General features: G+C 37.6%; 1 protein-coding gene across 1 annotated transcript; it reads right to left on the reverse strand.

Annotated features, from left to right (window-relative positions):
- Nucleotides 1-2,143: 2,143 nt before the first annotated feature.
- On the reverse strand, nucleotides 2,144-25,651 carry faf2 (Fas associated factor family member 2). The gene is made up of 11 exons (XM_043703748.2): nucleotides 25,407-25,651; nucleotides 23,203-23,271; nucleotides 22,800-22,934; nucleotides 22,190-22,266; nucleotides 21,971-22,109; nucleotides 20,213-20,298; nucleotides 18,449-18,540; nucleotides 12,856-13,033; nucleotides 11,248-11,419; nucleotides 10,617-10,760; nucleotides 2,144-5,547 (listed from the first exon to the last, which is right to left on the reverse strand). The coding sequence occupies exons 1-11, from the start codon at nucleotides 25,473-25,475 to the stop codon at nucleotides 5,365-5,367; spliced, it is 1,344 nt and encodes a 447-aa protein (XP_043559683.1). The 5' UTR covers nucleotides 25,476-25,651; the 3' UTR covers nucleotides 2,144-5,364.
- Between the last annotated feature and the right edge of the window lie 886 nt (nucleotides 25,652-26,537).

The raw sequence follows: 26,537 nt of genomic DNA on the forward strand, positions 1-26,537 counted from the left end.
CATCACAAGTGTACATCAAAATACTACTTAAATGTTATGAGGATTTTTACCTCTAGAGTTTAATTAAGATATAATGATTATCTACTATAAGTATCTCATTTACAGCAACAAGGAATATTAGATATGATTAAGAAAAAGATGTAGGTCAGGGCACATTAAGTCTTCTCCTTCATTCAATAAGATCTGAGTAATGGAATCAAAGCCTTAACTCTGCTTGCTCACCTAACCCTCATAACCTTTGATCACCTTGCAGATCAAAAATCTGTTACTCAGGCTTGAATTCAATGATGCAGCCTCCAAGCTCTCTGGGAGAGAATTCCCCAAGACCAAGATTCTCTAACAAAAGAAATTCCCCTCTCAGTCTTCAATGAGATATCTTTTATTTTGAAATGGGTGTCCTGTAGTTCTAGATTCCCCACAAGCAGAAATAATCCTCTCAGTATTTACCTGTCAAGTCTCTTCAGCACCTTACATGATTCACTAAGATTTCCTCACTCTGCTAAAATCCAGTAAGTAGGCTCAACCTACTTAATCCATCCACCAAAAATATTTTATCATCTCAGGAATCAGCCTAATAAATCTTCAGGTTGTTTCCAAGAGAATATATCCCTCTTATGTAAGGTGCCAAATCTAGACAGTACTCTATATTTGTCTCAACAATTCACTGTACATTTTAGCAAAACTTCCATATCTTTTTCACACTTATGAAAGAAAATACAGCATCAGGCCCTTTGAGCTTGCACTGCTATTCAATAAGATCATGGCTGATTTGTTTGTAACTTCAAATCTACATTCCCATCTATCCCTGATGACCCTTGACCTCCATGTTTCACCTACCCTGTCAAGATCCCTTAGGACCTCGTATATTTTGATCAACTTGCTTCTTACTCCTCTAAACCCCAGTGAATTCAAACCTAATGTAGCTAATCTTTCCTCGTTAGACAGCCCACCCATTCCAGGTAAATAAACAAAGTCCTGTTGAAACTCAGTGGGTCTGACAGCATCTTTGGGGAGATAATCAGACATACCAATGGGTCCAGTAAGGCTATTCTTCAATTCTGAATTCATGTCAGACCTGAATCCTTGCATTCTCATCTAATCCAAGTTGTTTAGCATCTCCATTTTGAGAAGTATATGTAGTTCATGAATTATTTCCTCCACACTTAAAATAATATCCAAAATAAGGATGCATCCTTATTGTTCTTAATGTTTTTCAGCAATGTACTCAGTCAAGTATTTAGACTTAGAATTTAGAACTGTAGAAACTGTACCAAAATCAAATTATTACTGGATGATAACAGGATTCTGCTTTGGAATGATCGTAATCTAATACTGTACTTCTATTCCCATTATGAAATTCATGGTACCGTATTGTCAGAATGTAATTAGGTGCCTCAATTGTAGAAGCAACTGAATCTTTGCTTCCTCTTGGGGGCTGAGTAAAGTTGTACAATCTTTAACATCTCAGATAAAATTCAGAAAAATTAAGTATATTAAATACAGATTTAAATTACATAATGGCACTATATTGTAGTTTAGGTTTGATCTATGCTGAAGCTGGAAAATGCATACGATCAGAAAAAGTACACTCAAATTCATTTATCCACAGTGCTATGGAACTTACAATAGTGAACACTTTCAACCTGGGTTAGCTAACTGATGACATTTAACTGGAATGTTTTTTTAAGAAGCCACTTAAAGAAATAGCTTATGTTTGTATTGCACCTTTGACAAAGTCAGTGGATGCCAATGTGCCTTATAGACATTTACTTACTTCTGAAGTATAGCACTGTTGTAATGAATACAAACATTGCAATCAAGCATAGCAACAAACCAATGAGATAAATGACCAAATAATACAATTTCCAGGTATTTAGTGTCAGGGGATCAATATTGTAAAGATGGAGGACTCCCCAACTCCTTTAAAATAAACATAGTATGGAATAGTATCTTTTATACCCATCCAAGGCAGGTAGACTAGGCTCAGTTTAATGTCAATTAAATCAAACAAAACTTTTAACAGCACCGCTGTACATCCACACAATGTACTGAGGTGGCTGTTCAAGTTGCAAGTAACGAACTCATAACTTCCAAACTTGAGGCTGGTATAAATGTATTCACTTACTCATACTAAAATTGGAGATAGAGACTAGTTTTGTTTAATTAGCTTCTTCTGTTCAATCATACAACTTTGTAGGAATGGAAACACTGATGATGTCTCAGTATATGAAGGTCGAAGAACACGAGGATAAGAAAAGTTCAGTAATAGTTTTTAACATTTTGGGAGACATGAATCTATTTGACCATTTATGAACTCAAGACAAAATATTAAAAATTACAAAATACTCACATTCCTCAAGTAGTTATTATATGTATTCCATTCAATTTCAATAAGTTACAAGACATGGGATGAGTATTGAACTTACAGCATCGTACATAGCAATTTCTTCAATTTTAGATTATGAACATGGAAAATTATATTCAGAATTTAATTTCAGATGCAGTATCACTCAATGCCTTATTCTTGTTAATCTTTTGAATGGTTTCTTGCGGGGGGGGGGGGGGAAAGAGAGTAGGGGGCACAAATGGAGATTTTTGATTTGAAATTGAATTGGTCATTTCCAAGTGAACAGAAAACAGCAGCAGCTTTTGGCATAAGATTGCATTTGGGGCTCTCAATCCTTTTGGTACAGATCATAAATATATCTGAATAGGCCACAGAGTCTGAACAGAACTAAGTGTTTTAAAATTAGCTCAATATCAGAAATGTCAAAAAGAGTGGTACAAAAAGTTGATCTGAACATTTACAACAAAAGACATGAAATACAGAAAGATTATCCTCTGACAATTTAGAAAGAACTTTTTTTTTTAAGTTCCAGACATTTCACAAAAAGGATTTTCACAACTTTTTGAGTGATTGATTTTTAAAATGATAATCTGATAAACATTATAAAAAAAAACAAAAAAGTGTGGTCCTTCAAAGCGATTTTCCCTGATTTTTCACAAATATTACAATCTGGAATACACTTCTCATTTGCACATGTTAAAAAAGACAAGAGTTTCAGAAGTAGCGACCGAACTGCCAGTTCAAATGTGAACAATTTCTACGTGGACACTGTTAGCAAGTGGGGAAATTTCTGGCACAAGATACAAGATTTTAGTCCTTTAATTAAAACAGGAACTTGTTCCATTATAGTTTGCACCAGTCTCAAATGTAGACCATTACACCAACATCCCAAAATGCTGGAGAAGGGCATGGCTTAATTCAAGCAGGACAACAAAACAGATGTTGAAGCTACAATAATACTTGGGGGGAGATTTTCAAAATGGGCAAAGTATTACTCAGATCAGTAAATATTTCCTCCTTGCTTAAATTCCTAACCTTTAGAGACTATTTTATAATTAAGTGTTATACACAAACATTAAATAACATTGCTGTCGATAGCTCCCTTCCTATATGGTCATACAGCAATTCAGATTGTAAAGCTTTTCCATTGTTTTTGAAGATTACAATTGGAAACAAGCCCAAACAACCAGCTGCTCAATTACTCTCAATGTAAAGGAATGCGATTAACTCAGTAACTGATAATAGCAAAGTAAGATGTAAACCATGACCACTAACGTCACAATGAAGTTTCTAAAAATACATACAAAAAAAAGCCTCAAATTTTTCCAAGTTGACAGCATATAAGGGTTTCAACCAATACCGACTGCTTTTCCATTACAATACTGGTCTCATCCAAAATAAACTCAAATAGCAACTGAAGCATTGACTGCCTTGGATGAAAAACAAATGATATTGATTACCATTATAGACATATTTTAAAAATACATTTTATATCCAAAGCCAACTGCCTGTAAACAAATGCCAAAATGAACACCCCCAGATCCAAAAGTTACCAATTTAATTGAGACTCAATTCAAACTAAATATTAACATTTATAATACACATTTAATGAAAACTTAGGCATGTGATCTTGGGGTATATCCACACTTCATAATAATTAAAACTTCCACACTCCACAGTGATTAAAACTATATCTGCATTTTTTTGTTATATATGTATTCAAAAATACAAAACCCTATTTGGATTAGCGAAAAATAAAAGACAAGCAATGCCAATGTTATCACATCATTACAACTAAATGAACTAGTAGAATGATATTAAGGCCAACAGCTGTTTGGTGGTAAAGTAGTTTCATTATTAACTACCACCCAAAATCTATTCAAGATTGAGACACAAGTCATAATGCATCTTGGTTGAACAGGAAAACAATAGACAACATGCAAATGGTTAAGATGCCATTTAGTGAAATAAGTGCAATAATGCTAAACAATATACCCTACTAAACAGCATTGAAAAAAAAACAGTACATGTTCTAGGTGCCTTGCAGCCAACTGATCATAAGGCCATCAGGCACATATTATCAAAGGGGGTCGTTCTCCACTGTAATGTTAAATTTTGTTGGCCTTGTTCTCACAAGAAGCTATAAATAAGTCTTTATTTTCTAAATTTATAGCACTTCATAAATAGGTGCAGAAAAGCTAACAAAAAACAATTTGAAGTATCAACAAATAACTGTACACGTCAGTTTAGTAGTGGAGAATGACCAAAAAGCTAAACATTACTCATGATAGGAAGCTCAAAGAACAAAATGAGTTGAGACAATATAATCTTTTAATGCCAGTACATTTGGCCAAACAGCTACCATCAATTGTAATGAAATTACAGAAAATGGTTCAAAAAGAAATATGCATAGAAAAACGATTCAACACAATAAAATTCTAAAATGATTTTAATTTATACTGTTGGAATAAATTACACCTCGAGTACAATAAGCCTGCACAGGTATTAAACATGGAGCAGGCTCTAGTTACCACAGGCACTACAGGCTGACAAACTACTTACTGAGGCTTCACCACAGCAAAAGCCATGGCAATTAAGAACTTAAACCAGCCAAGGTTCAAACAATTCAATAACAGCCAACCCTCCTTTGGTCTTTCTTTTTTCATTTTAATAGAAATACAACATAAATATAGGTAAATGGGAAAACAAAATTAGCAGGAGAAAGGGTAAGGGTTCTCTGATGGTGTAATCTAAGGTCTATGCAGGTGGAGAAATGGGTTAATTTACTTTCATATCTTCTGATCAAAAACCACTCAACGCTGCAGGGCTTGAGTTTTTTTTTTAAAAAATAGCATAGTGATGGACAGTGCAGTTCATCCCAGGAAATGACGAGCGACCTAGCTGCATAGACATTTGCCAACCAACGCAGCAATAACTTGGCTCGTTTGTGAGAAAGTCTGTGATCCGTTATACTGTGCAGCTATTAAAAAAAAATGATCCCATGGTTAATTTCTGGTTCAATCATCGGTAAGATCTTGAACAAACAAGACTTCACAGCGACTCAATCCTGCTTGCTGCAGGGTGGGTGGATTTGGCTCTCTCTCTGTGGGCAAACAGGGCAGTACTCTGCGTGGAAAGTTAGCAACTATTTGAAATTTCTCAGGAGTTTCTTTCAAGGAGAACAAAAAGTCATATATTACCTGCAATAAAAGAAAAAAATATGAATTTCCAGAAAAAACAAATTTTAAGTTATACTTAAAAATTGCAACTATTTTTTCTTCTTTTCTTTCCCTTTTCTCCTTCAGTTGAAAAACACCAGTGCGCATGTGGGCTGTTCACCAGTACCTCAATCGCCTGACTATTAATCATTTATAAGCTCGAACAGTGATATCCAGCAGAACATCAACTATTTGAGGTTGGATAAGTTTAACTCTGACTTCACAATATCTGCACAAGCCAATGTCAAAAAAATTACTGAATATTGAATTATTGGGAACACTACCCAATTTTCACCTCCTTTATTTTAAGACAATTTGCATTGTTTCTGCTACAGCCATTTCTGAAATAAGATTAGAAAGACCAAGAACTAGGAGCAGGAGTAGGCCATCTGGCCCTTTGAGCCTGCTCCGCCATTCAATAAGATTATGGTTGATCTTTTTGTGACCTCAGCTCCACTTACCAAACCTCTCACCATAACCCTTAATTCCTTTACTGTTCAAAACATTTTTACCTTTAAAAGCATTTATTGAGTAGGCCTCAACTACTTCACTACCTCCAAGATGCACTTATGGAACTTTTGACAGCACCTTCTAAACCCACAATCACTAACCGCTGGAAGGACAAGAACAGCAGATGCTTGAGAACATGACCACTTTCAAGCTCCTCACCAGGTTATACATGAAAGTACATTGGAACCATGCTGCTGTTCTTCTCAGTTGTTGAGCATAAATCCTTTTGAGAACGTCTATAGCCTTAAAACTTGTCTTTAAACATTTAGACTAAAATGTAATGTTGCATTACAGAATACATTTGCTGCACACTAGAAAACAGACAGGCAGTGAGGCTCAGAAAAAAGGGGGGAAACCCAAGGTATGCAGAAGATAAAAACATCTGTGCTCACAAAGTGATAACAGGCATGCTCTCAGGCAACGGAGAACATTTGCCTTAGCATCAGTGAAAACAGAACACCAAGTGATAACATTCACGGCTGTTCTCTTCTGAAATTAATGAATGATCCTGAAACGAAACTCAGTACTATCAAAAGCCTTGTAATTGACGGTCAGGTCCTGTCAACTATAATAGATTCATATTACCCCTTGCAAGCTACGCAAACACAGGGGAAAAACATCTTTGCTGTTCCAAGTCCCTGACTTGAGAGTTCCAAAGGACACGAGAATGAGTGAGTGAGTGAGTGAGTGAGTGAGTGAGTGAGTGAGTGAGAGAGAGTGAGAGAGAGAGAAAACCATAATAGTGCTGGGGCTCCCCCACGCTCTAGAAAATTAACTCTTAGTGCTTACCTGCTACAGAATGAACTTAATTGCATTTTTGAGACTTTATGATGATACTGAGTAGCCATTACCGGTTATTAAATACAAACTCTGTAAAAAAGTATATTGATGAAGCTTTGACTTCCTTGCTGTTCTTGCAGACCACTCGACAGACCGCCCCACTGTCAATTCTAATTAATCAGATCTTATGTCTTATTTGAATTTGAATCATAACCATGAAAAGAAAGCATGTTTAATTTGAAGACTAATTAATCAGTTTAAATGCAACTTTATGGTAACATCTCAGCCTCAGGTACAGAATGATTCAGTGCTTAAAAAGCAGGAGTCTGCTTCTAGCTTAGAAATTACTTTAGGCCTAACATTGAAGAGATTCTGGCTCAATACGTCGGGAAGCCATTTTATGGTCAAAAGTGTGCCCTCCTTGCTAAGAAGCCTTTTTGTAAAACAATTGTATCTGACATGTGAGCTATGGAAGGTTACCTTATGAACTCTCCAATTAGTTCAACTGGTACCTCTTTATGATAGAAGTTTATCTTGCTAGAAGGCGCCTAGCTCGGCTGGGTATGCTTTTCCCACCTGATGAATGGTTTAGGGCCTGGAGTGATTAGTCAAGCACACACAGACCTGTCAATTAACTTTTCTTCCTTACGAATTATTGTCTTTCACCATTATCTGTCTAATTAAGAACATACAATGTTTTCGTAAACTTTCGTATAAAGGAAACCACTTTGTATCAGAATGTCAGAGTAGCCTGCTAGGGCTCTTGAAAAGCTGGTACCCTATTCACCTAGATTATTAGAACTTAGCTAGCTTAGCTTATTGGTATCAGTGTTATGTTGTTACAGTGATGTTATTGGTAAATAAAGGGGATAACTAAAATTAAACTAAACTGTAAGAGGTTTTTTATTCCAGACTCCCAAAGAGTACGATCTCCGGGACGAATTGTGAGGGGCTTTACAGGTCTGAGACCACAAGGGATTCCCTGGGCAGTCTCAAATCTGGACTTTAACACTTTCCTAATAGCACTTTTGGGTGTACATACACAACATGGACAGCAGCAATTCAAGATGGCAGCTCCTTAATACATTCTTAAAGCACAATTAGGGATGGACAATAAATGCCAGCCTAGCCACTAAAGACCACTTCTCACAATCAAATAATTTTAAAAATTAAACAAAACTATTTGTATTTCCACTTGCCTGGTTGGACTGAAGGGCCCATTTCCGTGCTGTTTGACTCTGACTAACTACAGAAATGACTTACTGCAGCTAATGAAAATAAGTAATGTATTTTGTAGGTGGGAAAGTTGATGAGCAGTGGAAGACTTTCAAAGCAATTTTATGAAGTGCCTAGCAAAAGTATACAGGACTGTAAGAAAAATGGGCAATCTGCCATAGATTTCGAAGAAAATAAAGGGAGGATATCAAATTGAATGAGAAGGCATACAAAATGGCCAAGATCAGCAGGAAACTAAAAGATTGGGAAAGCTTCAAAGGTTAACAGAAAACTACAAAAAGAGCTATAAAGTAAGATAGAACAGGAGGAAAAAAAACTAACAGAACATAAAGTCAGGTAGCAGAAGTTTCTATAAATATATAAAAGAAAAAAAAAAGAGTGGCTGCAGTAAATGTTGGTCCTTTACGAGGAAGAGAAGGGGCATTTAGTTATGGGATATTATGAAATGGCTGAGGTATTGAATAGGTATTTTGTGTCAGTCTTCACAGTGGAGGATACTAATACATGCCAGTAATTGACAAAGAAAGGTAGGTGAGGACCTGGAAACAAAGATTATTACGGAAGAGGTAGTATTGAGCAAGCTAATGGAGCTAAGGGTAGACAAGTTTCCTGGCCCTGATAGAATGCATCCCAGGGGACTAAAAGAGTTGGCAGGATGAACAGCAAGTGCACTTGTGGTAATTTTCAAAAATTCGCTGGACTCTGGGGAAGTTCCAGCAGATTGGAAAACAGCAAATGTGAAACCACTGTTTAAAAAGGGTGGTAGACAAAAGATGGGGCATTATAGACCGGTTAGCTTAACTTCTTTATTGGGAAAATGCTCGAGTCTATTATCAAGGAAGAAATAGCAAGGCATCTAAATCAAAATTGTCCCGTTGGCTGACGCAGCATGGGTTCATGAAGGGCAGGTCATACCTAACCAATCTTTTGGAATTCTATGAAGACATTAGAAGCAAAATGGACAACGGAGACCCAGTAGATGTGGTGGACCTAGATTGCCAAAAGGTCTTCAACAAGGTGCTGCACAAGAGGCTGCTGTATAAGATAAGGATGCATGGCACTATGGGTAAAGTATTAGCACGGACAGAGGATTGTTCGACTATTAGGAACTAAAGAGTAGGGATACATGAATGCTGTTGTGGTTGGCAATCAGTAACTAAGTGGTGTGCCTAAGTGTTGGGACCACAATTATTCACAATTTGTATAGATGATTTGAAGTTGAGGAACATGTATAGCATGTCAAAGTTTGCAGATAACACTAAGATGAGCAGCAGAACAAATTGTGTAGGGGACTGAAACTTTGAAAAGGGACATAGATATTTTAAATGAGTGGGCAAAGATCTGGCACATGGAGTGCAATGTTAATAAATACGATGCCATCCATTTTGGTAGGAGTAACAAGAAAAAGGATTAGTACTTGAAAGATACAAAGTTGCAGCATGCTGCTATGCAGAGGACCAGAGTGTCCTTATGCATGAATCACAAAAGGTTGGTCTGCAGGTACAACAGTTCATTAGGAAGGCAAATGGAATTCTGCCCTTCATTGCTAAAGGGATTGGAGTTTAAAAGCAGACAGGTTTTGCTGTACAAGATGCTGGTGAGGCCACAATGAGAGAGGGGAAAGATATAAAGAGACCTAAGGGGCAAATTTTTCACACAGAGGGTGGTACGTGTATGGATTGAGCTGCCAGAGGAGGTGGGGGAGGCTGGTACAATTGCAACACTTAAAAGGTACTTGGATGGGTATATGCATAAGAAAGGTTTGGAGGGATATGGACCGGGTGCTAGCAGGTGGGACTAGATTGGGTTGGACCGAAGGGTCTGTTTCCATGCTGTACATCTCTATGACTCTATAACTGGTGTACTGCATGCAGTTCTGCACTCCTTACTTGAGAAAGGTAGCACAGGTACTAGGAAGGGTGCAGAGAAGGTTCACTAGATTGATTCCGGAGTTGAGGGGGTTGGCTTATGAAGACAGTCTGAGGAAACAGGTTATATTTATTGGAATTTAGAAGAATAAAGGGTGATCTTATAGGAACATACAAAATTATGAAGGGAACAGAAGTAGAGAGGATGTTTCCACTGGTAGGTGAAACTAAGACAAGAGGGCATAACCTCAAAATTAGGGGAAGCAGATTAGGACTGAATTCAGAAGGAACTGCTTCACCAAGAGGTTTGTAAATCTATAGAATACCCTGCTCAGTGAAGTAGTTGACACTATTTCAGTAAACATTTTTAAAGCTAAAATAGTTGTTTTGGAATAATAAAAGAAAGAGAGTTAAGGAATGCGGTGAGAGGGCTGGTAAGTGGAGCTGAGTCCATGAAAAGACCAGCCATGATCTTATTAAATGGTGGAGCAGGCTTGAAGAGCCAGATGGCTTAGTCCTGCTCCTAGTTCTTATGTTATGTACCAATAACAAACTGTATTGAATGCAGTTTCATTTTTTTAAACTTCCAAGGACTTAAGGAACATTATAAGGAAAAAAACATTCATTATGTAAATCAAAAACATGGAAGAATCTTACCGTTAATGACTGGGTAAACAGAAATCGTCGCTCCACTCGAGTATCATTTGGCAACTTAAAGACAATTTTAACACTGTCTGGATTGTCTGGAAAAGGCTCAGGGGGAAGACATTCAGACTTGCGTTCTTTCTCTTCCTGCAAACTCTGCATTGACAAAAAGAAAAATGTTTCTACCTCAATTTACAGATTTGCAAGATACAAATACCAGCTTTGAATTTCTAACACTATTACCTGAATTATTACAGAAAGAAATTATTACGTGATGAAGCACATACAAAGTTCAGTCACTGCCAGTAAATAAGATCTTGCATTCAATCAATGCTAACAACTGTATTCTAACAAGTACTGATGTGTAGTAAACAGGAATTAGAACCTACCAAAATCTTAACCTGCTGGTATGGAGGTAATCTCTTATTGAAACATAGCTCAGAGATAATTTAAAACAGGAATTGAACCAGGGACCATACTGATCTACATTATTCAAATACTTTGCGCCTTAACCAGTTCACTCAGGAGGAAACCATTGGTTTACTGTTAAACATCCACATCTGGATAGAAAATGTTATAATTCTCTTAATGCTTACACAAAGAGTAAACAGTTTCATGCAATTTAACTTGGAACACTGCTTACTTGTTGTCTTCTTTCTTCGGCAAGTAACTGTTGCCTGACATCTTCCTCTTCCCTTCTCCTCTTTTCTTGTGCCTCCTTTCTCTTCCTTTCTTTTTCCTGATCTGCACGAAGTGAAGCCAAATAAGCTTCATCTTGCTGTTGTCTTAACACTTGCGTCTGATTCCTTTCCTCTCTGTAAATTGAAGAAAGTACAAGAATATTAAATATTCATGTAATCAGCTTCAAATAATAACATAACAACAACAACCAGCTGTCTGGTTATTAACACTGCATTCTATTTCAAATAGCAGCAAATCCGGACTAAATCACTTTGGCCAAAGCACAACATAAATTTCTTTTGGTAACTCAGTGGTTAGCTCTGCTGCCTCACAGTGCCAGGGACTTGGATTCAATTCCAGCCTTGGGGGACTGCGTAGAGTTTGCACATTCTTCCTGTGTCTGCACGGGTTTCCTCCCACAGGCAAAGATGTGTAGGTTAAGTGAAGAGGGCATGCTAAATTGTCGATATTGTCCAGGGCTGTGCAGGCTAGGTGGATTAGCCATGGGAAATGCAGGATTACAGGGATAGGTCAGAGGAGTGTGTCTGGATGTGATTTCTTTGGAGGATCAGTGTGGATTTTATGGGCCAAATGGCCTACTTCCACAATGTAGGGATTCTATGGAAATAATGGTTAAAATGAATTTCTTTTCAACTACATCAAAATAGGAATATAGTGCAAAAACAAAAGACCCACTCATTTCCATTCCCCACTTGCCTCACAGCAGTCACTGCCTGAAAAAAAAACCTTGCTTTTGAAGCATATTACATGCTTTGCTACTGAAAACTGTGCAAGCTTAATCAGCATCACCACAGTATTTGTTCAACTTCCAGTCACCTCAGACACCAGAGCTGTGGTCAGTAATACAACCAGTGACCAGACTAAGTTCACCATGACACCAATCAGGAATACCAATTCAATGTATCAACGCAGAGTGAATTCTAGTCAAAATATATTGGATCCAAGGAAATTAGAGAACGTCAATGATACAACAACAGTTATAAGTTCCCATTTTAAGTGCAGTCTCAAAACTTTTTTTTTTAAATTCACGAATCTTCTTTCATTCCCTTCCCAACAGTATGGCTCATTTAAAGTCTTCATATAATTTTAAAAAATTAAACATTTCTGATTTTGTTTAAGATACAATATATCCAACAGTCTTTTCAACAAGAATTAACAACCATTATCCACATTGAAATAAGTGTGCCCATGGTACATTAAGTTAGAAACTGGCCTTTTACCGCTGAAGCATGAGCTTAAGGTCAGTACTAACTGATCGAACTGCAAGAAGAGACTACTTTTGGACTGAGAGAGAGGTGGATTTACACAGTACTTAGCTGTACCAATCCCAACTTGAAATATCTACTTAAAATTGAAATTGATTTACTCCCAATATTAACTTTACTATGTTCAAGAAAATAAATCAAACTAAGAACTGGTTTGAGGATGCATTATTCCTAGATAACCAAACACTTCAACATTGTCTTATTACCCAAATACAACATTCTGTACAAAACTATCGTTGTTGACAGCAACATCTCCAACAGAAACAAAGTAATATTCCATATACCTATCAAGTCGTTCTGATACCAAATATGTAGCATTAGCATCCATAATAAAGGTCAGTTGATTGACAAAGTCTTCAGCCCGAAGAAGACCTTCTAAGCGACCGACTACCGTCATTCTTTGCTCTTTCAGCATAATCATTGCCAAGAATGGATAGGTATTCTCTCGTAAAGCTTGAGACACTGAAATATATAGCCTAACATGTTAGTCTGTAGAATATTTCATTATTAAAATCATTATAATTTCTCACTTTTTACATTGCTGGCCGATACGAAAATTTAGACTGTGAATCCCACATGCAGAATCAATATAGAAAGCATAAATTAGCATTTCCACTTTGACCTCTTAAAGAATCAAAGAACAGTACAGCAGTGAAAAAAGTCAGTTAGCCCTTTGAGTTTGTGTGGATCTTCTGAAAGGCTGCCTTATTCCCTAGGTCTCCCCTGTTTCCCACATTCCTGCAATAATTGCCACCTTGAAATCAGCAACTCGTCATTTAAAGCTTTCTGCTCAGTTTAAAGCAGTACAATCGGTATGGTTTATGTAATGATGGCTTAACCAAAAACCTAATTTCATAAAACATTATTTGGCTCTTCAAGCTCAACTGTTTCAGTTAATGGATGTTATATTATTTACACTAAGCAGTCTTTGAGGAAATAGAAACTTTCATTTCTAAAACAGTGAATACCTTTCTGGACATGGTTCAAATTGTCAAAATCATTTGATGTAAAACAGAGATTTGCAGAAATACTAATTCTCATATGTCACTATGAAGACTTTTCAATTGTATTCTGCAAAGTCAGTTTGGAAAATAAAATCTCTAAGAGGACTTAATGGGATATGGAAATTCAATTGTAATATCTCCAAAATTTTTCTGAAGTTCAACAATGAAATTGTCAACATTGTCCAGGCAAGAGAAATAAAAATGAAACATCTCTGTCATAGCAAAGCAAATAATGTTGCTACAAATGATTCTTATCCATTAAAAATGCATGAAAAAGATCATAAAAGCCTAATGCTTAGTTATTTAAAATTTAATGGGAATATGAATTTTCCTTATTAACTTAGCACTTTAAAATGGAAAAATTAGCATAATTTTCACGTTGATATCGTGATGGGAAATTTGGTTCACTATGCAAAGTTCTTGCCAAGGCTCTAGATCACGTAATAGAAATATTCAGTTTCTGCAATACTCCTTACGTTCTGATTCGCATACATTTAGTCTGATTATCTATGCATCAACTAAGAAATATAAAAAAGCATTGATTGCTTGGGAAGATGCAGACGACCAGCCTGGTTTCCACACAGAAGGGTCAAGAGAAACAATCAGCATAAGATTAATGAGTGAATGCAGTTTATAGTTTAGACAGAAATTATACACTTTTTTTGTCAATTTTGCAAATGGTATTTGATTGGATTGGCTGGATTCGGTTCAACAGGGGCAGACTAGAAGCGTAGATGATTCTTAAGAAATATCTGTGCATGGGACAATCAGCAATGAAAGTGAATAGCTATGAAAGCAACTGGAGTTGGAATGAGTTCAACAAGAGTGCTGTTTATCATAGTTCTCTTCAATGTCTATGCAAAACAATGATCAAAGACACAGAATATGCAGGGTTTTTTTGAGGGGGGTTTGACATTGACATCAGTTAGATTTGCAGATAAAAAACTTGTAAGCAAGTACAAAAGAATTACAAGAACTAGTAGATGCAGCAGTAACAGCAGGCAGGAACTTTTAAATGGAAGTGAAAATGACTAAATGAAATGAAAGGGAAAAGCATGGTGATGCAACACACAATGTCACCAATAAATATTAATTTTTTCACAAAAGAAAGACAACTAGAACAGCTCCAAAAATTCAAATATTTAGGAAGCATAATTTCTGAAAGTGCAAATGAAATTAAAAACGAAGAATAGGAATGGGAAAGAACATACTTGGCAAGATGCGACTGCTGCCAACTGGAAAGCTAAATAAACAACTCAAAGAGTGACTTGTAAAGAGTTTAATGTCAAATCGTTGTGTGTGAATCTGTGGCATGGATCTTCACTTATGGCAAGAGACCAACTTGCCATAGCTTTAAAACACGGATATGAAGAGAATGGAAAGGATCTGCCAGGCATATGAAGTGCTGTGAAGAGTGAAAGAACAAAGACAACTGTATGGAGTTTCCACCATCTCATGTTCATCTGGGTGCTCCAGCTCCCTCCCATAGTCAAAAGGTATGCGTAGATGGATTGGTAAAACAAAGTTGCTGGTAGGGTTCAGGGATGTGCACATTAGGTGTGTCAGCCATGATAAAAGCCCCATGCAGAGACGGGGAGTATGCTGGGTGGGATGTTCTGAGGATCAGAGCAGATGATTTGGGCTGAATGGGCTCTCTGCACTGTAGGGATTCTAAGTAAAACAAAAACAAAGAAAAAGGCAGCGAGACTGGACAGGATCATCCTCTCCCCCACTCACCTATTGTACTCTATGCTACTTTCTCCCCACCCCCACCCTCCTCTCATTTATCTCTCCACTCTTCAGGCACTCTGCCTGTATTCCTGATGGAGGGCTTTTGCCCGAAACGTCAATTTTCCTGCTCCTCGGATGCTGCCTGAACTGCTGTGCTTTTCCAACACCACAGCATCTGCAGTCATTGTTTTTACCTAGGATAGGTTTTAAGCAGAAAAGGGCATGAGAGAGGGGAGGGAATATTTCAAACAAGAACAAAAACAAAGGAAGACAAAGAAAAAGGATATCAATAATACTGTAAATAGCTTGAAAATTAGAAGTAGCTATGGCCAAATGAAAGATATGGAAAGTGCCAAAAAGGCATGTCCTTGACTTTCCCTATATAGAACACATTACAATAATTATCAGGAAAAAAGTAAAGAGCAGGTGCAGCCCGACTGCTTGAGCCTATTTTACCATTCAATAAGGCCATGGCTAATCTGATAGTGGCCTTTACTCCACTCCCTGTCTGCTTCACCCCACACTTCCAATGACTTCAAAATTCTCTTGCTCTAGAATTTGTAGCACTCAACCTTGGGTATATTCAATAACCAAACTTTCACTTCTCTCTGGATAACAGAATTCCTAAGATTAATGACCTTCTCAAAGAAGAAAGTTCTCATCTCCAGCTTTAATAAAAACCCCATATTTTGAGACTGTGTCTTCTATTTCTAAATTTCCTCATGATGGGAAACATCCTGTCATCAACTCAGTGAATCTGGCTCAATCTTTTATATTGTTTCAATACAAGCATTCCTCATTCTTCTTAACTCCAATGTTTACGGGCTCAACCTTTCCTCAACCCAGCCCAATTCTTCCACTCACCACTGCCTAGGTATCTAGGCATATACTAGCTTCTGTGGCATTGGTAAATAATTCAAAAGGCTGTTGTCCACCCAGTAAAGAACTGACACTCTAGAGCTGCTCTGGACATTTTCACACATTTTTCATGGCATGCCAGATGGGGCTAATTAGCACCCCATTCATCCAATAGGGAGCTCCCTGTATTGGATGAGCCAAAGGGCTAAACGTAAATGATAGTCGACAGCTACATGGAAAATAGATGGTTTAGGATGGGCTGAAGGGCTAAATCTGTTGACGATATTTGACAGCTGCATGATCTTGAATGGGTCCTGTGAACAGTGCTTTTACGGGTCGAAAACAGCACCAGATTCAAAGAATGAGACTTCACCTCGGAACAGGACTGTAAACAGTGCCAGGAATGAACCCAAGTCTCCAGACCAGCTGTCAATCGTAGGGTCCCCGATGGACAGAAAGGTGCAAGACTTGTTGCTTTTTCTCCTTTCTATTCCTTTTATTACACTTATTACTTAATAAACACCCACATTCAAGCAAATTGCTGTTGGCGAATCTTCTCTTAACTATATTTAACTGAGTCTGAAAAGAACTGCTTGGACGTGCCTTGTGACCCAAGACACTCCCTATCCTGGCAGACAAGACAATGCAGAGGTGGCTCATCTTTTTCCCAGAGAATTGCTTGGGGAGGCCATGCCATCAGACCCTGTCAGTCTGGTCTGAGACCACCACCACCAGGTCAATGTGACCTCCAAAGAAACACCCTACAAATTAGGAAGTTGGTAAATGACCTTCTCTGCAGTATAAATGCCACCATCATCTCTCTGCTAGTGCACCTACATCCCACCAAAGCTCATGTTCTACCATGCCCTCTATTGCATAGATCTTCCGTCACTCACTTGCACTTCCCCCACTACAAATCTTGCATGGTCTTTGCAGTGCCTGCTCACTCACTTCAAACACCTCATTGCCGTTTCCACAACTTATATAAATACCTGTGCCACACACACACACATACACAGTTTTGTATGACTAAATCCTTTCCTTTCTCTCATTCCAGGGAAAAAAAAAAGTGTCCCATAACACAGTTGAAAGGACCAGAATGGTTGATTGCTCCCTGCAGACATGCCCTCTTCCTCTTTAAGGAAGTAAGCATGATGTCTCAGAAGCTGCATTGGCAAGAATCCTGCAGCCCAACATACATGGGTATTTTACAGCTAGATTAGAGTTGGCTACTCCTTCTAGTGAGTACTTGAAGCTCCACGAAAAGCACCCATGCATTGCTAATTTTACTCATTAATGTGTGTCTTCTTGAACCGGTTTAGTAACGCTGATGACTTTTTGCTGCTTTTCAAGAAGCAACTCAGTGACATTTCAAAACGTTAAATACAATAATGGTACTAATATTATCAAAGTTTATCAAGAGATTGTGGATTTAACAATAGTGAAGAGCCACAGGAGAGTAGATGGGAATAAAACTAGTAGATTATAGGTTCAAGCAGTTGGGTGAGGGAAAATGTGGGGAATTTTCGGAAGGACAAAGGTTTACTAATGAAGCAGCAGTAACATTCCCCAATGGACCCCAGTTTTGGAGCAAGAAAAAAAATGAAAATTAGTTCAGAAAAAACAAATAAAATAATTAAAGAAAACCAAAAAGTGACCATGAAGTCAATAATAATAAACAAATCAAGATAAACATCAATCGACTGCACAACAGACACAATATAATAAAAAGTCACTGAGTTATGCTGCAGCAGGTTTTGCAGTTAACAGTTGAAGACAATTTAGTTGACGTAGATAGGACAATGTAGGAAGGATGTTCCCGATGACCGGAGAGTCCAGAACCGAGGTCACAGTTTAAAAGGATACAGAGTAGGCCATTTAGGACTGAAAATTAGGAGACATTGCTTCACTCAGAGTCTGATAAGCCTCTGGAATTCTGTCACTGAAATAAATTGAGGCCAAAACATTGACGATTTTTAAAAAGGAGTCAGATATAGTTCTTAAAGTTAAAAGGGATCATACACTATGAGAAGAAAGCAAGAACAGGGTACTGGGTAGGATGGTCAATCATGATCACACCCAATGGCAGAGTAGACTCAAAGCACAAATAACCTACTCACGTTCCTTTATGTTTCTATAAGGCAGTCATAGAAACTATTATTGGCACTAGGAAGTTATCAGAGACATAGAAAGCATGATCCACTGATCATTTTCCATGCAAGCACTTCATTAAATTCAAAGAGTAAAATTTAGTGGTGCACTAGTAATGCTTAAAATCACTTACCCCTGTAGCCTTCTGGCTTACTTGTGGAACAGGCCCAGAAAAGCATCCTAGTGTTGATGAAGTTTACAACTTCTGGGTTGCACATTGTATTACTGAAGTGGAAACAAACTGGCATTTAGTCATTCACCATTGATAAGTTGCCAAACTCCTGAGCCCCATTATGCAAAGATATAATTCACTAGGTGACAAACGTGACTAATACTTCTTGAGTGCTCTTTCTCCATGTGAGCATTAGTAGGTTGGTGTGACAGTGAGCCTTTGGTCAGTGAGCCTTTAGTGGGCGGCACGGTAGCACAGTGGTTAGCACTGCTGCTTCACAGCACCAGAGACCCGGGTTCAATTCCCGCCTCAGGCGACTCTCTGTGTGGAGTTTGCACATTCTCCCCGTGTCTGCGTGGGTTTCCTCCGGGTGCTCCGGTTTCCTCCCACAATCCAAAAAATGTGCAGGTTAGGTGAATTGGCCATGCTAAATTGCCCGTAGTGTTAGGTGAAGGGGTAAATGTAAGAGAATGGGTCTGGGTGGGTTACGCTTCGGCGGGTCGGTGTGGACTTGCTGGGCCGAAGGGCCTGTTTCCACACTGTAAGTAATCTAATCTAAAAAAATACCAGCCCTAAACTCTAACCAGGCATGCACACAATGAATACCCACTTAGGGACCATGGAATCTGATTCCTCTGGAATCATAATATAAATTACTATGGGTCGAGGTGCAAACTGAAAAAGCAAAGCTAACTTTGGTATGATGCCCAAATTAATGCAATACAAATGTAGCAGAAATAATAAAAAAAAGGTATAGACCATTGCAAATGAACCATTAATAGTCTTCAGAATTTAAAATATTTCAAACTTCTGGGCTTGCTATACAGCAAAAAGCTGTTGTTATTTCCTAAAGGGTTAATATAAATCCCTGACATCACTGAACTCCTGACATGTTCATCCCAAATTTACTCTATTATATTCCATTCAAATATTGGACAAGGTCACTAGAACACTATACTTCATTTAAACAGAATATCTATACAAATGGCCAGGGAAACAAGTCCAGCTAGCTATTTAATGGCAGACTCAACATTAAAGGCTCTTTCCTTTATCCACATCCACAGATAATACAGCACACACCAACAGCCAACAGCTCAGCAGACGAGAATTAATAGGTTTTGATGAAAGAATTTTGATCTAACAAATGCTGCCAGACCTGAGATTTTTCAGCAATTTGCGTTTTTATTTTAGAATCAAAGTAAGGCTCCTCCTAGGTTATAACATATAGTGCATCATTTGATCCACTTACGCACTAAAGGACAGGAATGCATTATTTTTTGAAACAAGGACACATTGTCATTTTCACCCTTTGGCCAATGAACCACAGGCAACTGACTGATAGTTACAAAAACAACACTACTTACATTTTCAATGGCTGGGTAAATCACCCTGTTTGTTGAGCAACTAGTGACAATCGAAGTTATCCAAAGTTTTCCACGCAAGAGTTGTAACTCCAGATCAGTGCAGTGTTGATACAGAATTATATACAATTTATTGCCCAGAAATAGGCACTGAGCCCAACAGATGCCAGTTTTTACACTCCCCCAACCCTATCATAATGTTTGTTTCTATAACTATAGTCAATAGTCCTCAACATTAAATCAACAAAAGAAGTAGCAGTCACAATTTTTAAGAAGTTATAATTACAAATTGCATAAGAAAAATTAACAAGTTTGGTTTTGATTACAGTACACATCTATTCAGAAATACAGGAGTTACACTCACCGGCAGAACTCATCCGTGTCCTGATGGTCATCTCCATGAAGGTAAACTAGTAAATAGCGTAGCTCTCGTTTAGCATCATTCAGTGCCTGTATTCAACATTGAAGATAATACACATTAAATATTTAAAATAATTCCAAACCATGTCTAATAACTTAATTTAAAGAGAAGTTGCAACAATAAAAATAATGTGATAATGGAATTGAGGCAGCTTGGGTAAACTAGAAAATCACGGGTATTTCTTTCTTAATTTGATTTTAGCACAAACAGGAAAATCTTTAATGGAACTGTGTTAGAAAGATATTGCAGTCAGGTCAGACAGCATCCCAGGAGGAGAATGCACATTTCGTGTGCGTGCACACGTTGTGTTGAGAGACAAATCGGTGGGTGGGGCTGGGGGATGGAGGTAAGGTAGTTGGGAAGGTGATAGGTAGGTGCAGTTGGGGCATGATGGTCAGACCCCACCACCAGTGATATATTTCCCTCCCTACCCCTATCGGCATTCATCAGAGTCCATTCCCTCCTTGACTCACTCGTTAGGTCCACACCCACCCACCACCCCCCAACCCAACAACCAACCCTCCACTCCCAGCACCTTCCCTTGCTGCCAGAAGAGGTGCAAAATCTGGCTCACCTGTTACCTCATCTCCCCCCTCATCCCAGATCCAACCCTCCAACTCGGCACCACCCTCTTGAACTGTCCATCTTCTTTCCCACCTATCTGCTCCACCCTCCCCTCTGATCTATCAGCATCATCCCCCATCTTCATCTACTTAAAAGCCTCCCAGCTACCTTCACCCCATCCTCACCATCCTATTTATCTCTGAGCCTCCTTCCTCCATCCCCACATTTCTGTGAAGGGCTTATGCCCGAAACATTGATTTTCCTGTTTCTCGGATGTTGGCTAACCTGCCGTACTTTTCCAGCGGCACACTCTTCGAATCTTTTAATTACTGTCCAGTGATTCTGACCAAAGATTCCTACATGGACAGCAACCTGAAGTGTGACAAGAGCAAAATACTTCATGGATGATCTGGCTAAACTGTGATCAGCAATGATCAAAGGTAAAGAATTTTTACTTTGTCATGACATTGGACATTTACTTATTGCAGAAAAACTTGCGAGGCTTCAGAATTTCAATTTAAAAGCAATTCAATTTTGTATTGTTTAACTAGGTAAAGTATTAAGTGTAATAAGTTATTTATAACTAAACTTCAGTTCACAACATCCATACACTAGAGGTAGTAAACAATACCTATCTAAAATGCAAGTATACACCAGAAGGAAAGATGACAAGTTTAGTTCTGTTTACCCAATTTACGTTTACTTCAGTATAATTTTATTTACTACAACGAAGAGGATTTGTAGCTTTTGGCCGGAGCTATTTGTTTGAAGTTTACCAAGATATCTCAAGCACAGTTGACAGGTAAGTCATATTAATTTTGGTCAATGTTTCAACAATACAAGGGATCCACAATATACAGTAGATAAACAATAGCCTCAACCAGTAGAACAGGCTAATTTTCTGCCCACATGAAGTACTTCTTGCACAGAGTTCAAATAAAGCAAATGGATTTGTGGAAATTATATTATTGGTATCTTGTTAAACTACACTTCAATTTGATTACCAAATTTAGAAGAAACAACTTTTTTTTTGAGGTAGCTGGAAGTGAGCAGGAAGATAACATTCAAAATCATTCAAACAGTAAAATACCAGGAAATGTAAACTTAAAATAATTGTAAAAGTGGTTTTGTACAAACCTGACTGTAAGTTCCTTGATAAAAGACTGGATGGATCCTTCCATACTGTTCCTCAAAATTTTGAATAAACGATACTACATCCCCAACAGGATCAGTAACACGACTCCTAGGATCTGGTCGTATAAATCTTATAGCAAATCTATTCAAAAGAGAGAGATAATAGATTAAAGGACTTTTTTTTGTTAACATGATGTTTTGTGAAATTTTTCAGTATCTCACCTAAAAATGTCCAGCAGCGTGTAATAGGTGAATCGGAAAGGAAGCATTATCAAGTAATAACTCCATCCTAAGAGACCCTGTAAAATTTGAAATATTATTGTTATTCACTCCATTACAAAACTGTACAAACCCAATTTGGTTTTGCTCTTACTAACCAAATGAATTTGAATTAGTTTTATCCAAGTGCATAAGCTCACGATCAGACCTCACTAATGGTTTACCAAACTCTCGCACCAGGTTACATAATAAAATGCAAAGCTATATTGTATACATGAAGAAAAGGGGGTATATTGCAAAAACTAATTTTATGGAAGAGGTCACTAAGTATTGATGAATCTACCTCTTAAAACTACGAATAATGATTGCTTGCCCTACCAACAATCTATTTTAAATAAGGAATGAGTTGTAGATATATTGCCAATCAGAATCAAGATTCAATGTAATTTTTTGGGAATTCTCAACCATTTTCTAATGAGTTACAAATTAGCAAACTACATCAAACAAAAATCAAATTGGGTAATAAATAATGCAAAATGTGATTGCAAGACTTCATTTTTATAGAATTAATTTGAAAGTTAAAATGATTAAAATAACCATAAAATGCTCTCACCCTAGGCTGAGGTCTTGAAACTACATAACTATAGACTCTATGATCTGCTGTGTGGACTTGAAGTGGGCGAGAGGAAGGTGGGTTGAAGACACTGGGAACGCCTTCTTGTTCATTTAGCCTATCCTGAACAGCTGCCTAGAAGGTAAAAACAGAAATAGACGAGCAAAGTTTAGGATCAAGAAGGATTTAAATCATCAAAACTAAATCCATAAAATGGGTTAAATGATCAAATAAATAACAGGCCTTATGTTTTAAGTGACCAATCACAAGCTGTTAATGCTCACCAGCACACTTAGTAATATTTCAAAACAAAAAGAACAGTCAAATTGAGTTTAATATCATTTTCAAATCATGCCAAAGCCCACTGTAATATTTTGCACACAATCTTGTTTGCTTCCTTTACCTCAATGTTCCAATGATGTTGCTCAAGTGTACGGCGACACTGGTCCATTGAATCAATACCAGTTAAGTCCTATGGTGAGAAATATAACAAGAAAAATACCTTAATTAAAACAGTATTGACAAGTTTACATTGAAATAATAAACTTAAATGTCTATTTACATTAGTGGGTTTGGAGAAGATTTGTAGCTTAGGTTGAGATTCTGGATGTAAGTTTGCTCGCTGAGCTGGAAGCTTCGATTAACTAACATTCAGTACTGAACAAGCAAATGTTTCCACTGCCTAAATATTGGGATCACTAGACTTTGTCCGTTACCACTAGAATCTCTGTTCTCCAACAACATTTTCCATCTCCATCCCTGCCAAATTTGAAAACAGAAAGATTGTGTACAACTTTGATATTGTGTTGGACTCCAATAAGTTTTTTTAAACCATATATTATTCCATTATCTAAGGCTATACAATATACACATCCACCTCTAAGATCATCCAAATCCATCCCTACTTGAAGTAATATGCTGCTGACCCTCATCTGTACTTAAGATATAGTCAAGGCTAGACATAATGTTTTTCCTTGATAGACTATGTTCCATCCTAATAATCTCACCCAAAGTTAGATTGCCTATATATCAATGCATGAGTTGGACTAGGTGCTTGTGTAAATCAGCAACAGCTCAATTGTAAAAACAAAATCCTTGCTTTCAAATCCCTCCATTGTCTTGTCTCTCGCCATCTCTGTAAGCTTTTCCATTCAGAGCTATCCGCAATTTCCACAATCTCTGGGTTTTAACCAATTGCAAACCACTTTTAAATTGTTCCACTACTGATAGTCATCCTTTAGCTGTCAAACCCCAAAGATCTAAAAGTCCTACATAAGTTTCCTCCTTCTTCACAATTAGCCTTTCAACCAAGTGTTTGATCACCACTCCCTGTTCCCACGTGTCTCCCCTGTATTTATCCATATTTTGAAAAAATAACAAGCATACATTCTGGTTAAGTGCCTTGGGACTTTTTACATCAATGTCACTATACAAACAATTTGAGGGTTCCTATGGTGAAGTAGTAGTGTCTTTACCTCTGGGCCAAAAGATTAGGGTTCAAGTTCTACCTTCCCCAGACATTTCATAATATGTCTGTATAAGTTTCCATGCTGTACAACTCTATGACTATGATTCAATAAATTGATTCAAAATATTATACATTTTTTGTTATTAAGATGTCTCTACAACTTAAAATGTAATTTTGTACCTTAGGGTCAACACAAAAAATTCAGAGTTGCCTGTTGACTTTCTCTACTCTCTTTCTCTGCCTCCTCTCACAATGTTCAAGAATCTCATCTTTTGCAATATCAGATCTAATCTAAGATTTTATATAAGCACCTGATCTAAACACTTCATACATGATACAGGTATAAAACAAGATGTCTCATTGGAAAATCTTTTTAAAAGTTGATACTGAAAATTCAAAGAAACACTTGTTCATTGAAAGGAGTTCTGCCTTCTCAACTTTCAACCAATTGATGTAATTCCCAAGTCACTCCTTCATTTAATGCTATGTTCTTCTTTCCCAATGAATAAAATTTCATAGACTCCTAACATTTACAAATTATAATGAGTTTTAACAAGTTCCAGATAGCTTTCCTCACTTACTAAAATCTCAATTTAAATACTTTACACTAAAAACTTGACATACATCAATCCTGCAAAAAAACCTGACATTTATTTCACAAGTGAATATTAACACTACACAGTCATGTTTCTTCAAGAAAAGAATAAAGTTAAAGTGTTTCAAACGTTAGACTCTAACTTTTGGTTTATTTCTCTCCACGGATGTTACCAGATCTACTGAATGTTTTCAGCAATTTCTGTTTTTGTTAAAAGTTAAAATGGTTTCAGTTAAGATTACCACTAAATATTTACTAAGCATAAAATACAAATCTAGTTAATTCAATTTTTAAAGCTATTAGCGTTTGAACTGTTTGGAGTTTTGTAAATGAAACAGTAGTTTGACAGAGCAAGAAAAAATAAGTGAATTATGCCAGATTGAGGATTAGCAGAAAATGTTGAGAGTACAGAAAAATGCCACAGGTGCAGAAGCTTCAGCCCTTCAACAGGACTAAATTAACTCAATTAATGAATTAAAAAATACCCCCAAAATGACAAGTCATCTCATCCTCTACGAAATTCCGTTAAGTTTGATGAAATTACCTGAAACTGTAACAGTTTCTCTGTTTGCTCTTGCGTTAGTTCCTCCTCTTCATTGCCAGGCGCCGCCATCTTGGATCGTGCGTTCCAGGCCTGTGCGGAAGTAGATGATTTTTGGGTAAAGTCACAATCACGAGATGCAAAAACAAAACTGCGGCCCAAGGAATAATCGACTTCTGGAGTTTGTACCGATATTTAGAAATGATACGAAGTGTTTCTGCGCATCCGGTTTTGGATTTCGATGCATTCGAGTGGGCAGATTACGGAAACAGCCGAGGCTCTTCGGGAACGTCCGGCGCCGATGTTTAACCGTCGATAGAGTTGCGTCTCCTGAGCTGAGGGCTTGCAAGCTTAGTTTAGTGCAGCACGCAACAGCTCCTGGGATTTGGGCCGCCCTTTCCGAACCGGGAGGGTCGAGAATTCCATAACAACAATACCTGTATTTAACATTTAGTGCCCGTCACAAGCCGTATCTTTGGAAGTTACCTCCCCTCACTGCCAACCTCAACACCGAATGCATGAGACTGGCCACAGACAAAATTGCGTTTCAATGTACAACGTTACTGACAATGGTTGATATACGTGGATGAAAAAGAAGTTACTGAAGTTAGTCATGCTAGATATAGAATGATATCATGCTAATGTTTGCAATGCAATTTTCCTTGCAACTAATCTTCAAACTTGTAGCTGAAAGTTGTTGTTTTTTTCATGACTATGAAATTCACTGTTTGAATTGCGTTTTGAAATTGTCCACCCAGGTTAAATTTACCTTCTGAGTTCACTAACCTCTTAACTTAATATCTCCCTCCATGAAACTCCCCAACCCACATTTGCAACCATCCCTTGCAATCAATCTTAAGTGACCTCAATATTCTTATCCCAGTCACAGATAAAATCAATTCCAGACACTTCTTTGTATCGCTACCCAATTTTCAACCTTCCTGTTTTCTGTGTATGCTCATAGAAACCTGCTCCAATTCGTACTTAACAGCTGTACTTCAAAATCCCACTGTCTGGCCTTTGATCTTCAATAAAACAGATCAACCTGCACCTTTACCTCCAGGCTTGATATCCTACATTGTCATTGATGCTATGAGTCTCACCCTTTGATCATTTCCCATAAGTCGAAGGGTA

Source organism: Chiloscyllium plagiosum, unplaced genomic scaffold (assembly GCF_037043375.1).
Source record: "Chiloscyllium plagiosum isolate Xiang-an unplaced genomic scaffold, Cpla_swu_hap1 HiC_scaffold_16, whole genome shotgun sequence".
In the NCBI taxonomy this organism is placed as follows: Eukaryota; Metazoa; Chordata; class Chondrichthyes; order Orectolobiformes; family Hemiscylliidae; genus Chiloscyllium; species Chiloscyllium plagiosum.

Excerpts from the sequence above, each read along its gene's own strand:
- faf2 (XM_043703748.2), bottom strand. The coding sequence starts at position 25,475 with ATGGCGGCGCCTGGCAATGAAGAGGAGGAACTAACGCAAGAGCAAACA. Across the intron at positions 23,272-25,406 it reads AGAAACTGTTACAGTTTCAG|GACTTAACTGGTATTGATTC; the intron begins GTAATTTCATCA and ends TTCTCACCATAG. Across the intron at positions 22,110-22,189 it reads ACGCTGCTGGACATTTTTAG|ATTTGCTATAAGATTTATAC; the intron begins GTGAGATACTGA and ends TCTTTTGAATAG.